Here is a 13,703-nt window from a genome sequence, read left to right on the forward strand (position 1 = left end):
AATTTGATAAATAGGCTATAATATATGGTTGTCATTCTAGGAGCAAAATTATGGAACGAACGGAATGAAATTCAAACAGATTTTCATCTGTGTAACTTTTTAAGAAGTTTTGTCGGCTTATATCAGTCCGCTCATCCGGGTAACAGAAAACGGCGCTACTTTCATGACTATCGTATTAAACCGCGCTCTCATTTGATATTACAAACGCAAAGTTTGTTTATTTGGTAAGTAGCCTAGGGGTGTAATAAGCGGCATGCGGTCATTAGCGCAAAATAAACCACAGCAGGGTAATCAGGAAAATTATTTCCAAATTATACTAGCCTATATCCTCACATTCAATAATTCCAAAAACGGCAGAATCTCATTTGTCAGTGCTGAAAAACCTACATGTTTTTGAATACTTTTGTGGTTATTGCTCAATAATATTTTAACAATAGATTTTTGATGCCGATATTTATGTGAAAACCATTGACATGTTAAATATCTAAATTTCTGCATGTCAAAATTAAAATCTGCTTAATTGTTTTGACAGTATAGTGTACTACAATTTAGTAAAGATGGTTATTTCATTCTCCTGCTCTTTCATTGCTCTGTAGGCCTATGTCTATATATGACTAATTACTCTATAAAAAAAATGTCGTCTCCAGGACTGAGGTCAGAGAGCTGGGACTTACTGTAGTGATTGACAGCCGGAAGTGTCCTCTGCCCTCTGTGTTCTTCAGATCACTGCTCATGGTTCAGGTGAGGACACAGAAAACTAATCATCACCTCCAACATCAATACAAACCTGAACACATCTTTCATACTGTGTGTGTGTGTGTGTGTGTGTGTGTGTGTGTGTGTGTGTGTGTGTGTGTGTGTGTGTGTGTGTGTGTGTGTGTGTGTGATACAGGAGCAGGCCCTTCATGCAGTGCACACTATCTTGATGCTGGTCGATAAAGATGCTAATCCTCGCCCAGAAAAACATCCTGGTCTACAGGTAATTAACACCCCCAAACACACTCGTTCTACCCAGCAATTACACCTTCACGGAAACATGCAACCCTTTAATTAACACCTGGAATGTCTGCTCTCACTGACTTCAGATATCCACGTCTGATGTCTGCCTGAACTAAGGGTTGTTTGTTTTTTGAAAGAAACAAATAGTGTTATTCATCAAAGATGCATTAAAATCAAAAGTGACAACAGTAAAGACATTTTTTTTTTTTCTGTTTTATGCTGTTCTTTTGAATGTTCTATTCATCAAATAATCGTGGGGTATCGTGGTTTCCAAACACACAAAAACTGTTTTCAACATTGATAATATCGACAATAAATATTAATTGATAATAAATATTTCTTGAGCAGCAAATCATCATATTAGAGTGATTTCTGAAGGATCATGTGACACTGAAGACTGGAGTAATGATGCTGAAAATTCAGCTTTGATCACAGGAATAAATTACACTTTAACATATATTCATATAGAAAACAGCTATTTAAAATTGCAATAATATTTCACATTTTGTACTGTATATCTGATTAAACAAATGCAGCATTGGTGAGCAGAAGAGACTTTTCAAAACATAAAAAAAATCGTTTTAAAAATAATAATAAAAGATTGTGGGTTTCAAACAGTGCTTGGGTCTCACACACACTTGTACAGTACGGTATGTTATCATTTCTTTTAGATAGATGTTGTGACAACACTAAAAGCTCTTCAAAAGACAGTTGACGGACAGCAGTTGACCTCTGACCTTGGCGGGACCTTCCCTTACAGTCATGAAGACTGGCTGCAGTTTCACCAGGTAGGAGAAGAAGCGGTCGCACAAACACCCAGTGACATTATCCTTCTCATGGATGTCTGTAGCGTTGCAATGACACTGGGATTATATTTCTCTTCTCTTTTCTGTACTTCTATCTAAATGTTGATGCACAGGCATTTCCTGACCCATAGTTTCCTGTCCTCTCTCTTTCTACTATCATTAAAAATAAATTACAGTTAAAGGTGTTGCTCACTCACAGTCTAAACATTTTTTGTTTGGTTTCTGTAGTAAGAACATGCTTGTGTAATCAGTCCTCTCAAAGCACAAGTATACAGCTGTTAAAACATTTTTTAACAGATGCGAGTCAACTTGCACAATCAGTTCTGGTGAAGTAGACCGCACATTTCTGACAACAACAAATGTCTTTTGTCTCTTTAACATCTGAGAGACCCCGAAAGACACTTTAACTTACAAATGCAACAACGCAACTTTTCTACATTTGAAACTACATTTCATTTGAAACTACATTTCTACAGTTGAAACTACATTTCAACTTGATGGCTCGCAGTTGAGTCTGTCTGCTGGACACATGCTTTGGATCCGTTCTGTTGAATCACGTATGACGATTATCTAACATGTGTTTTTGCATATATGTGTCTTTTTTAGAAACTTTCCCTCTTTCAACTCGACCTTCAAGCAGCTTCTTCATTACTACAGACAGCAATCAGGAGACTTGATGTTAAAAAAACAGACACGGCAAAGGTCATTTTCATTTCTGAAACTTTCCGTGATTAGAGTACACTTTTGTATCCCATTAAATTAAAAGTAGGGATGCACCAATATAAACATTCTCAGCGATATGATAAGATGGCAATTATTTATACGTTATGGCAGACAACTGATAAATGGCTGATATTAAATTCTGTTCTATTTTATAAATAAAATCAAAATAAAACAGTACACACAACCATTGTAGTTGCTGCAAATGAATGTAGGAATCAAAACTTAAAAAAACATGTAAATTACTTCTGAAATTTGGTAAAGATTATAACATTTAACATCATTAGAGTTTTTAAAGATGAACTTTAAGTAAGCAGTAGGTGATGGAAAAGGTGATCTAAATCGAAAAATAGGGGAAATTAAGTTATATTGTAGTTATATTGTGCATCCCTAATTAAAGGTACAATGGCATGTTTTTGTAATGAGAACTATTAGATATGTTTGATAAATTATTATGTAACAGAAAATGAACATAAATGTTGGCAGTACATTCAATTTGCTTTCAATTTGGATACCGCATGATTTCCCCCATTATAATAAAAAAGTTATAATTTATAATTTAAAAAATAATAGTAATAATAATTATATATATATATATATATATATATATATATATATATATATATATATATATATATATATATATATATATATATATATATATATAAATGTTGATTTTTATTTTTAATTGCAAAAATTGCAAACCTCATTTAAAATAAATGCAAAATAAAACGGTTTACGTGCTCTCAATCCAGATACCGCATGATTTCCCCCCATTAAAAATAAAAAATCTCATTTATTTAATTTGACCTCTTGGGGAATGTTGCTCCTAAACTAACCAATCCGATCGTTCAGGATGTCCAGTCCTGCATCCAGGAGCAAAGGCGTTCCATGAAGATGGTGCTGGAGGACACCCGATTGGTCGCTCTGCAACGAGAGGGCGGGTCTATTCTCGCCAGGATGAGGAAGGAGGAGTCTCGATTCGCTCAGTCTGAAGACTTCAGGTATTTCCCTCAGTGTGTTTGAGTCTCAGCAGGACTGATCATGGTTAGAGCTCAGCTGTGCACATGATGTTATGCAGCTGTGCAAGTTTATCCTGTTTACCCGACAGCAAGAGCCTTTATACACACACTGGACTCGTGGAGGACCACTATATCATTTAAAGGGATAGTTCACCCAAAAACACTCACACTCATGTTAGGGTGCACAATTACGAATGCCACAATTATGTAATCGTTCAAAGGCGCAATTACAAAACAAAAGTCCACTTAGATTATTCTGTGCGCTTAAGATGTGTTTTTTCTTTCTTTCTACAGCTTATCTTAAGGGTTTTTTCTATTGTTTTAATTTGACATTTGAGGCGTAATGCTATAGAAAAGCATTAAAAGTTTTTCAGGAAGAGAGTTTTCATCTTATTTATTTTGATATTACAATATGGCTTGCAGTCGCTTCAAACAATGGCATAAAGCTATTCAAAACATCATTCAATGTAAATTGTGATAATCGCAATTACAATTTCAAGGGAATAATCAACACTTATGATTTTTTTTTCATAATCATGCAGCCCTACCTCATGTTGTTCCAAATATGATTCCTGTATGAATTTTTTTCTTCTGCTTAACACAAAAGAAGATATTTTGAAGAATGTTTGTAACCAAACAGACAGTTATTGGACCCTATTGATTTTTTTCAATACTAGGAAGTCAATAGGGTCCATCAACTGTTTGGTTACCCATATTCTTCCAAATATCTTCATTTTTTGTGTTCAACAGAAGAAAGGGTAGAGAATAGGTTTTCACCAGCCTGTAATTCTCAATATTTACCATATATTAATTAAAATGTGTAAAATGTGTTATATTTACAGTATCTGCATGTGTCTTTTCTCTCGTGCAGGGACTCTCTGGAGTCTGTGACGTGTCTGTATAACCAGGTGGAAGAGGCCGTTCACACGCTAGTGATGAAATCCAACCAGTCCCTGCGACATCTCGTACACGTTCTCCTGCTGAGAGAAACAGAAGACTCGCTCAGCACAGTATGCATTACATCCCATCACTGAATGCAGGTTTATGACGGATAATAAGCACAGCCCACAGAAAGCCCTGAAAATAACTCAAGACAAACATTGTGAAGTGAAACATGTCTGCTGTAGAGAATTAATCAGCAGACAGTCTCAACCTTCACAGTGAAGCATAACATCACTGCGCTAAATAAAGTGAGCGCAACTCTTCCGCTGTTAAAAGAGAACGTTTTGGTGCAACTGCATTTGTGGCACAATTTATTTTACCACAGAAAATAACTTTGACTCTTCCCTTAGTGAAAGTAAAGGGCAAGCCAAGGTAATACATGTTAAAATGCACAGTTCAATTACATTATATTATTATTATATTCAACCATGCAAATCCGGGAAAGATGGCAACTGTGGCATAAAATGCATAAGGATAGCAGAAAGGAATGCAATCCATTAAGTATTGTTTAAATTTAGCAAACTCAACCCATAGGAATAATGTCTCGTAGATGTCCATCAGCAAAGAAAAGTAGATCCACTTTTAAAAAAATGATGAATAATTTATTTTAGTGCTTTAACAAAAATACAAGCTTCACATTTGTGCTTTTAAACTCTCAAAGTGCACAGTCCCATTCACTTCCATTGTGCGTAACCATGATTGTTGTGTTTAATTGGTAACACTTTACAATAGTTAAGCATTAGTTAATGTATTCCCTTGTGAAAAAGAAGTGTGCTTAATTGTATTGAATGTACACTTTTAGTGTACTTCAAATTCTAAAAGTATACATTTAAAAAAAAAATCACTTTGTAATGATGTCTAATTAAGTTTTACATACAAATACATTTTAAATAATGTTTTTGTATGCTTTAAAGACTTATTTTGATGTACTGACTAATAAACTAAAGCAGAGGTAAAATAAATTATTTTAATTTCAACTGAAGTGTGTTGTCAAAAATTACATTAGTTTATATTGTGTATATTATATACGTGTGCATTAATGCACTTGAAATGTATTTTTCTTTTAAACTTCAATACACTTGCTTATGCAGTATAATCCAGTAAAACTTGGTTAAAAGTTTCGAGAGAGAAACCCTTCTGATCTATTAAATATGTTAACATGAACTAGTAATGAGCAATATATTTTCAAACCATTTATTAACCTAACGATAGTTAGTAATAATATTCACAGTGCATTAACAGATACAACTCTGTTGATATTGATATTAACATTAACTAAGATTAATACCCCGTTCTGCTAACGTTCCCATTAAGTTATGAAAACATTATTTCTGTATGTTCTTTGAACATTCAAAACATCAAGTTTTTATTTTTTTTAAATTCCATTTGATCATTTCTGCAAACATTATGGGAATGTTACTTTTGAATGTTTACTGAACATTCTGAAACTAGTAACATTATATATTTCAGAAATAAAACGTCCCTTTTTCTTGCTTTTCTTTCCATTCTTTCCATCAGAACATTATTAAAGACCGGATTATTCTGAACAAACGTTCTATTAAAGTTACTGGACGAATGTTGCTCATCATAACTTCACTTTTAGCTGGGTAAATGCTGTTGAAGTATTGTTTGTTGTAAGTTCATGTCAACTAATGTTAACAACTGAAACCGTATTGAAAAGTCTTATTGTTTTATGTAAACTGAGGGATGAGTGTAAATAGTTGTGTATTTTCCTCATTGTAGCAAAGATCTACTGGAGTCCGCAGTATCTTTTCTGCATTAATAGCATAAATTCAGCGTGTTTATAATTATTGTTTATGTTTTTCACAGATCCAAACATGGTGTGATGAAGAGGAAGAGTCATGGCAGAAGGACAACGACGGCACAGAGAAAAGCCTGCCGAAAATAGAGCGGAGACTCAAAGACATTCAGTCTGTTCTTATACAAGCAAAGGTAACAAATCCTCAAGACATTCACTCAAATATATGACCAAAAGAAGATGGATGGCCAGAATATGAATCTTAAAATGCCTGAATGTTATCAGACTTAGATTGTGTTATGGATTTATGTGGACTGTCGAGTGCAAATTAATCAAAAAGTAATACAAATAATACCAGAGTTTTTCTGATAATGAATATGGTTCAGGAATGTGCGTCTCTTAAATAATGAGAAAAGCTAAAGGTTCATGAGGTTTCAGACATTTTTGATATTCTGCATTATGTGTACAGGGAAAAGAACATATGTTTGTTGGTTTGTTTTTCTAGGAGAAAAAGGTAAAAGGGATGTTGTTGATAAAGGAAGTGGAGAGAAAAAGCAAAGGAATGCATTATCCTGAAAGTGACGTTTTTCGCTGTAACACCGTCACTTTCAAAACCAACATGACTGGGTTTCTCCTGAAGGCTGAGGAGCGTAAATCTGAGCTGGAGGCGTCTCGGGATCTGTGCCGTTTCTGTGAAGAGGTTAGTCAGCATACATGGACAATCATTAACATGGACATTTTACTTATGCAATGTGATATATTACTCTGGGAAACAAGATATTGCAAAAATAAATAAATATAGTTATTAGCAATTAGACCATAGGGTCATGGAAAGCCATCAGGGAATTTTTAAACTGTGTTTTCCAGACACGAATCAAATCTGAAAGCGAAGGCAATTTTTTATATAGTTAATAAACAAAAATTGCGCAGAGCAGTAAAATATTTAATTTGGATGATATTGCTTGCTTGCAAACCATAGATAACCATATATATATATATATATTTTGTGAGTGAATCATTCTTTTGAGTCGATTCTTTTCAGTGAATCAGTCAAAACCAGCTCTTAAATTATTTGATAGTGCATATGTCTGAAGCAAAATTATTTAAAATAATTATCACAAACAACTGGAAAAAGTCTTGGCAGTTCATCAGTTAAAGATTGTGAAAGCACCAATAATAACTGAGCAGCAAATCATCATATTAAAATGATTTCTGAAGGATCATGTGATACTGAAGTAATGATGCTGAAAATTCAGCTTTGATCACATAAATAAATTACATTTGAACATATATTCACATAGAAAACAGCTGTTTTACATTGTAATAATATTTCACTGTTTTTACTGTATTTACTGAATTTTTGATCAAATCCATCCAGCCTTGGTGAGCAGAAGAGACTTATTTTAAAAATATTAAAAAAATATATTATTTCAAACTTTTTGACCAATGGTGTATATATATAAAATGAACTAATATAAATAATATTCCCATATTGTGATATATATATATATAATGCCCACCTCTTCTATTGCATAACTATTTAATAGCCTTGAAATGACTTTTATCTTCTTCGTTTTCCAGGCCTCATCTCTTGTTAAAGAGTGTATGGAGTATTTAGATCACATAAAGACCACAAACCCTCCTATGTGTGCCTGCTTGAGTAGACTGAAGGCTTTTGAGGAGCGTTTGAAGGACTTCTCCCCCCAACACTTTCAGGACAGGAGCGCTGCACTGCTGGAGAGGCTCCCGGACGGGTCATTGATGTGGAATGCAGTCCGGGCTCAATGCCGAGACATCAGACAGAGACTCGCGGAGATACTGCAGGCCTCTTACAGAAGTCAAATCCCTCTGGGAACGCCAGGAAAGGAAAGCGAGGCCCACTTGAAAGGTCCGACTCGGACCGTAATTACTAGCCTTAGAGAAAATGAAGGCGACCCCCAAACAAACCCTGTTGGCGGTCATGTGAAGACCAGAAATAGTTATGATAATGAGACAGTGACGCATTTCGAGCCTGTTAGGAGAAACACATCATCAAACTGTGATCCGATAATGACTGAAAACACACACAAAGAATCTGCACTGATTGAACTGCAAGGTCAGCTCAAAGAGGAAGGAAGGAATCAGCATTTTCGCCAAAGTGAAGGCGAAGTTTCCTCATTACACAATGGCCCGGTCAAAAAGTTAAGTAGGCGTCCTCGGATATACTCTCACAGCGACAGTGATCTCAGAAAGTCAGGCCATGTCAATAAGTATGACCGCTTGCCACATTATGAAGCCCTGGTCCGCTCTCATAGTGAAGGCTCTTGCTCACGATCCACTAGTTATGATTCTATGAGCAAAGGCAATGCTGCGATCAAGCATGTGCATAAGAAGACATCTGCAGTTTCCTGTCAAGAGAGGATCATGGTCATTGGCTCAGACAGAGCATCATGGGATGAACAGAGCTCGCACCGCGACAGCATCTGTTCAAGCCAAAGTGACATACATGAGAAGTTCAGCAGTGACACCAAATCTGACGACGTTTCAGCAGCAACACGCTCAGATAATCCAGAGTCTGTGCGGATACTGGAAAGCAGCAGCACTGTACTGTGAGTCCAACTTAACCAATACACCATACGACATTATTCTAATGAGAGTGATGAGAATCATGATGTGAAGATACTGAGAAAGAACTGATCATACAGAGCAGGACATGATGAGAAGGAATTTGTTAATAACATGATGAGTGCAACTTTTGTTTTGCATCCATCAAGTTCCAATTACAGAGAAAATAATCAAAAGAGGTGAAGCACGTTTAATTACATTTTCACTAGATTTTCCAAAAACTACGGTAGTTTCCATTATAAATTCAAAGTAAAATAATCATTATCACATGCTTTAATAATATATTAGCCAAAAATATGGTTTTAGCATTATAAGAAAATAATATTTAATAAAATAGTTTTAATATTATATTATCCAAAAATATAGTTTCCATTATAAATGAAAAATAAAAGAATCAGTACCACATGATTATTTTATATAGTTAAAATATTATTAAAATATAATTGCTTTGATATTATAGTAAAATAATATTTAATAAAAAGTTTTATTAATATCTGTAAAAATAATTATTCTATATTAAATGACTTTATAACTGACTATAATGACTATGACTATATATAATCATTACCACATGAATAAATAGTTTTAATATTATATAACAATATGTAATAAAATAGTTGTAATATTATATTATCCAAAAATATAGTTTACATAAAAAAATTAACACACGGATCCACGCGATTTATTTAATATAGTTTCTATATTATTTAAATAAAATTGTTTTAATATTATCATAAAACAATATTTAATGAAATAGTTTTATAACATTATTTCCATTACAAATAACGTCTCGGTTACGTATGTAACCCTCGTTCCCTGAAGGCGTTCTGGCGTAACGTCTCCGTTCCCTCCTTCAGAGAACGAGGGTTACATACGTAGCCGAGACGTTCCCTTTAAGTCAGTCACGTTCTACGTTACGTCAGAACGTCTGACGAATGGGGTCCTGTCCAAAATGCCACAATTGGCGCTTTTCCACTGCTGGTACGGCTCGGTACGGTTCGGCTCGGCGCGGCACGGTTCGAATCGCTTCGCTTTTCCACTGCGTAGTACGACTCGGCTCGGCACGGCTCGGTTCGGTTCGCTTTAGCTCGGTTTGCTTTACCACTGCAGTTAGTACCGCTTTAAAGTGGGATTATAGACTGATCATTATAGTTTATCCGCTCCTCGGCAACCAACGAGAGGAACGTCTGCACTTCGTCCACTGACCACGATTCAGTCATTTCTTTTTTGGACGTTTTTTTTCTTTCTTTTTTAGTAGTTTTAAAACAGGTGCTACAGCGGTGGCTGTTACTGGCTATTTAAATCTAGCGGGTTCGATGTCTCGCAAATACAATGACACTGGTAGTGACGATTCTGTCTGACCAATCAGTGATCTGCAGTGTTTTCACGTCACATTTTAGTATCGGTACGGTACGCTTGGAACCTCAACAGAGGTGGTACCATTTAAAGCGAGCCGTACCGTACCGTACCATGCAGTGGAAAAGCGTCACAAGTGAGCCGTACCGAGACGAGCCGTACCGTACCATGCAGTGGAAAAGCGTCACAAGTGAGCCGTACCGAGACGAGCCGTACCGTACCATGCAGTGGAAAATCGCCAAATGGCTGTCTTCCAGTGCCCTGCGCTAGCCACAGCTCCCTGTAGTGAGGCCAGCAAAAGCGAAGGGCTAAGCTTAACCCAAGAGTTACCAAGGTACACTGGGTAGCAAATTCCATCAGGAAAATGCAAGCATGATGCCTACCCGTAGGGAGGACTTAGGAATACACACATGAACTGCCTAGGTGGAAAACATATGGAAGATCTCTGAGGTAACCGAGCCAGAGGGTGGAGATATTTCAACCTCAGAGAGGCAAGAATGGTCTTGCCAAGGGAAAGACACGTGCTACCAAGAGACTTACCGTGGAAACACACACGTGGGATTGCCCGAGCAGGGTAATCGCAACATATGGAGGCACCTAGTCTGACACAAGGGCTGACCACTGGGCAGCGCACAGGTGTTAGACTTAACATTGCTGGAGGAACCCAGGGTTCAAGCTGAGGAAATTGGCGCACGCATCCCGTCCGTGGAGTGGAATGGCGCAGCAAGCGAATGACAACGAGCAGGTCCTACTTACTGGCTAATTGAAGCGAGTACACGGGAGGACACTCCACACAGAGATTGTAGAATCTCGCAAATGTGTTAGGTGTCACCCAGCCCGCAGCTCTGCAAATGTCTGTTAGCGAGGTGCCATGCGCCAGCGCCCAGGAGGTGCCAACACCCCTGGTAGAGTGTGCCTTCACCCCTAGGGGGCATGGAAAAGCCTTGGGCTTCGTAGGCCAAGCTAATGGCATCCTCTATCCAGTGGGACAACCTCTGTTTGGAGACAGCCTTTCCCTTCTGCTGGCCTCCATAACAGACAAAGAGCTGGTCTGAGGTCCTGAAGCACTGAGTTCTGTCTACGTAAGCGCGAAGGGCGCATACTGGACAGAGCAGCGCCAGGGCTGGGTCTGCCTCCTCCAGCGGCAACGCTTGCAAGTTCACCACCTGGTCCCTGAAGGGAGTGTTGGGAACTTTGGGCATGTAGCCGGGCTGGGGTCTCAGGATCACGTGAGAGTTAGCCGGTCCGAACTCCAGGCACGCTTTGTCAACCGAAAATGCCAGGAACTTAAGCTCCACTGAGACCAATGGCTCGGGAGGGAGCTTTCTGCAGTGCAGATATAACCACTGAGAGATCCCAAGAGGGTACATGCTGAGGGCGGGGCAGATTGAGCCTCCTAGCTCCTCGCAGGAACCTGATGACCAGGTTGTGCTGTCCTAGTGGCTTAGAGTCCACCAAATCATGATGGGGTGAAATGGCAGCCACGTAGACCTTGAGGGTGGAAGGAGACAGCCTTCGTTCCAACCCTTATTGAAGGAAGGAGAGCACCGACCCGATCGGATCTTTCCAGGGGTCCACTCGGCGAGAAGAGCACCAGGTGATGAAGAGGTTCCACTTCAAAGCATAGGCGTGTCGGGTGGACGGGGCCCTAGCCGAAGTGATGGTAGTTCCCGCCGTCCCAGCGCCCACACGTGCCGGTTCCACAGATCGTGATGCGGGTGCCAAAGGGTGCCTGAGAAACGAGCCCTTATTCGTCAGACGTTCTGACGTAACGTAGAACGTGACTGACTGAAAGGGAACTAGAGATACAGTATGTGATGTATATTTATTGGAAACCATATTTTATAACCATTTATAATTTATATAAATATATGGTTTATATATTTTATTTATAACCATATACTATATATGCCTCTGGGTAAATGTGATGATTCCTGACTAAAGTTCTTCATTTTAACTCATATTTCAGGTCAGGACAGAAGCATCAGTAGCATCAATGTCCAAAACATGTCTTAGATTGAATTATACAAATGTGTCCTGGCGGTAAATGTTGTAAGATTATTGAGATCAGTTTGTCTGTTATTTGTTAGAGATCATGTCAGACAGCAGCAGCACTGTATGTGTGTGTGTTCTGACAGTAAACTGCATCAGTGTGTGTGTCCTGACAGTAAACTGCATCAGTGTGTGTGTCCTGACAGTAAACTGCAGCGCATCATGGAGGAGCTGCTCCAGACGGAGAGGGAGTATGTGCGAGCGCTGGGCTACGTGGTGGATCACTACATCCCTCAGCTGGAGCGTCCCGACGTGCCTCAGGACCTGCGGGGACAGAGAGGGAGCATCTTTGGAAACCTGGAGAAGCTGCGAGACTTCCACCAGCATCACTTTCTTCAGGAACTGGAGCTGTGTCTGCAGGAGCCCTTCTGTGTCGGACGCTGCTTCTTAAAACACGTGAGCTTTACAGCCTGATACCCGAGCTTTAAAGCTCCGATTTAAAGAGTTTTGATGTGTTGCTGCTTCAGAGAACCTAGAAACCAATACAGCTTTACTGAAAGAACCATACAACTCACAAAACAAAACATGTCCATGTCACATTTCACCCCCAAATTGTATCAAATAAAGCAATTATATTTTGCATAAAGGAAATTAAGCCTAAATATTTAGGATATCATAATATTTTTATGACTATTCATATGTCCATTTTTTTGCATTGTGACATTTTTTCATGACAGTTAAGAACATTTCCTCTTCCAAATTCTTATTATTGTTGTGCAAAAAGAAAAACTTATGTAGTATTTAAATTGCATCATTATAGAATTTGTCATAGAGTCTTTAATTTATTCTGCTTTAGATAAAAACAATTCTTCTTTAAATAACAACAGCATTGGGAATAATAAATGTTACAACAACAACAAAAATAAAAGTGAAATGTTTGGATGTATTACTGTAATAAGAATTTGTGGGGAAAATGTGTTCATTTGTCAAAATTCACCCTTTTTCTTTTAATAAATATAAAATATCTTGTATAGATATAATGTCACACTCAAGCACCCAGCTAACAGAAATATGTTCTAAGAACGTTTGGCCAACATTGCCATTAAGTTATGAAAACGTTATTTCTGAATGTTCTCTGAACGTTCTAAAAATGTTTTTTCTCGGTTATATGAATGTTAACGGAACATTCCATTTTACAATTTTGCAAACATTATGAGAACGTTACTTTTGAATGTTACTTTTGAACGTTCTGAAACGAGTAGTAACATTTAAAAAATCTTAGACAAACATCACTAAAAATGTTTTAGAAAAAGCATCCCATAATGTTTCTGTGCTATCATTTTGAGAACATTATTAACCCTCTGGGTTGCCATTGCTTTATCGGAATGGTCCGAAATTTGGTGACTTTGTTGGTACTTGGCATATGAACACCCCAAAAAATTGGGGACAGGGGATTTGAATAGTCTAAGTGGTTGTAAAAAAAATAGTCACACTCAGGACCTT

The 13,703-nt window shown here is 37.7% G+C and overlaps 1 protein-coding gene across 2 annotated transcripts in view; it reads left to right on the forward strand.

The window, feature by feature from the left end:
- Positions 1-13,703, forward strand: part of quo (quattro) — a 71,214-nt gene that overhangs the window by 25,882 nt on the left and 31,629 nt on the right. For both annotated transcript variants that reach the window (XM_056266056.1, XM_056266057.1), the window contains exons 6-15: positions 648-741; positions 893-979; positions 1,671-1,787; positions 2,412-2,507; positions 3,381-3,529; positions 4,419-4,557; positions 6,320-6,442; positions 6,754-6,948; positions 7,830-8,836; positions 12,407-12,656. In XM_056266056.1, the coding sequence (XP_056122031.1) occupies positions 648-741; positions 893-979; positions 1,671-1,787; positions 2,412-2,507; positions 3,381-3,529; positions 4,419-4,557; positions 6,320-6,442; positions 6,754-6,948; positions 7,830-8,836; positions 12,407-12,656 (2,257 nt within the window). The remainder of the gene's footprint in view (positions 1-647; positions 742-892; positions 980-1,670; positions 1,788-2,411; positions 2,508-3,380; positions 3,530-4,418; positions 4,558-6,319; positions 6,443-6,753; positions 6,949-7,829; positions 8,837-12,406; positions 12,657-13,703) is intronic.

This window comes from Rhinichthys klamathensis, unplaced genomic scaffold, assembly GCF_029890125.1.
Source record: "Rhinichthys klamathensis goyatoka isolate OS25496 unplaced genomic scaffold, OSU_Roscu_1.1 h1tg000244l_1, whole genome shotgun sequence".
NCBI lineage: Eukaryota > Metazoa > Chordata > Actinopteri > Cypriniformes > Leuciscidae > Rhinichthys > Rhinichthys klamathensis.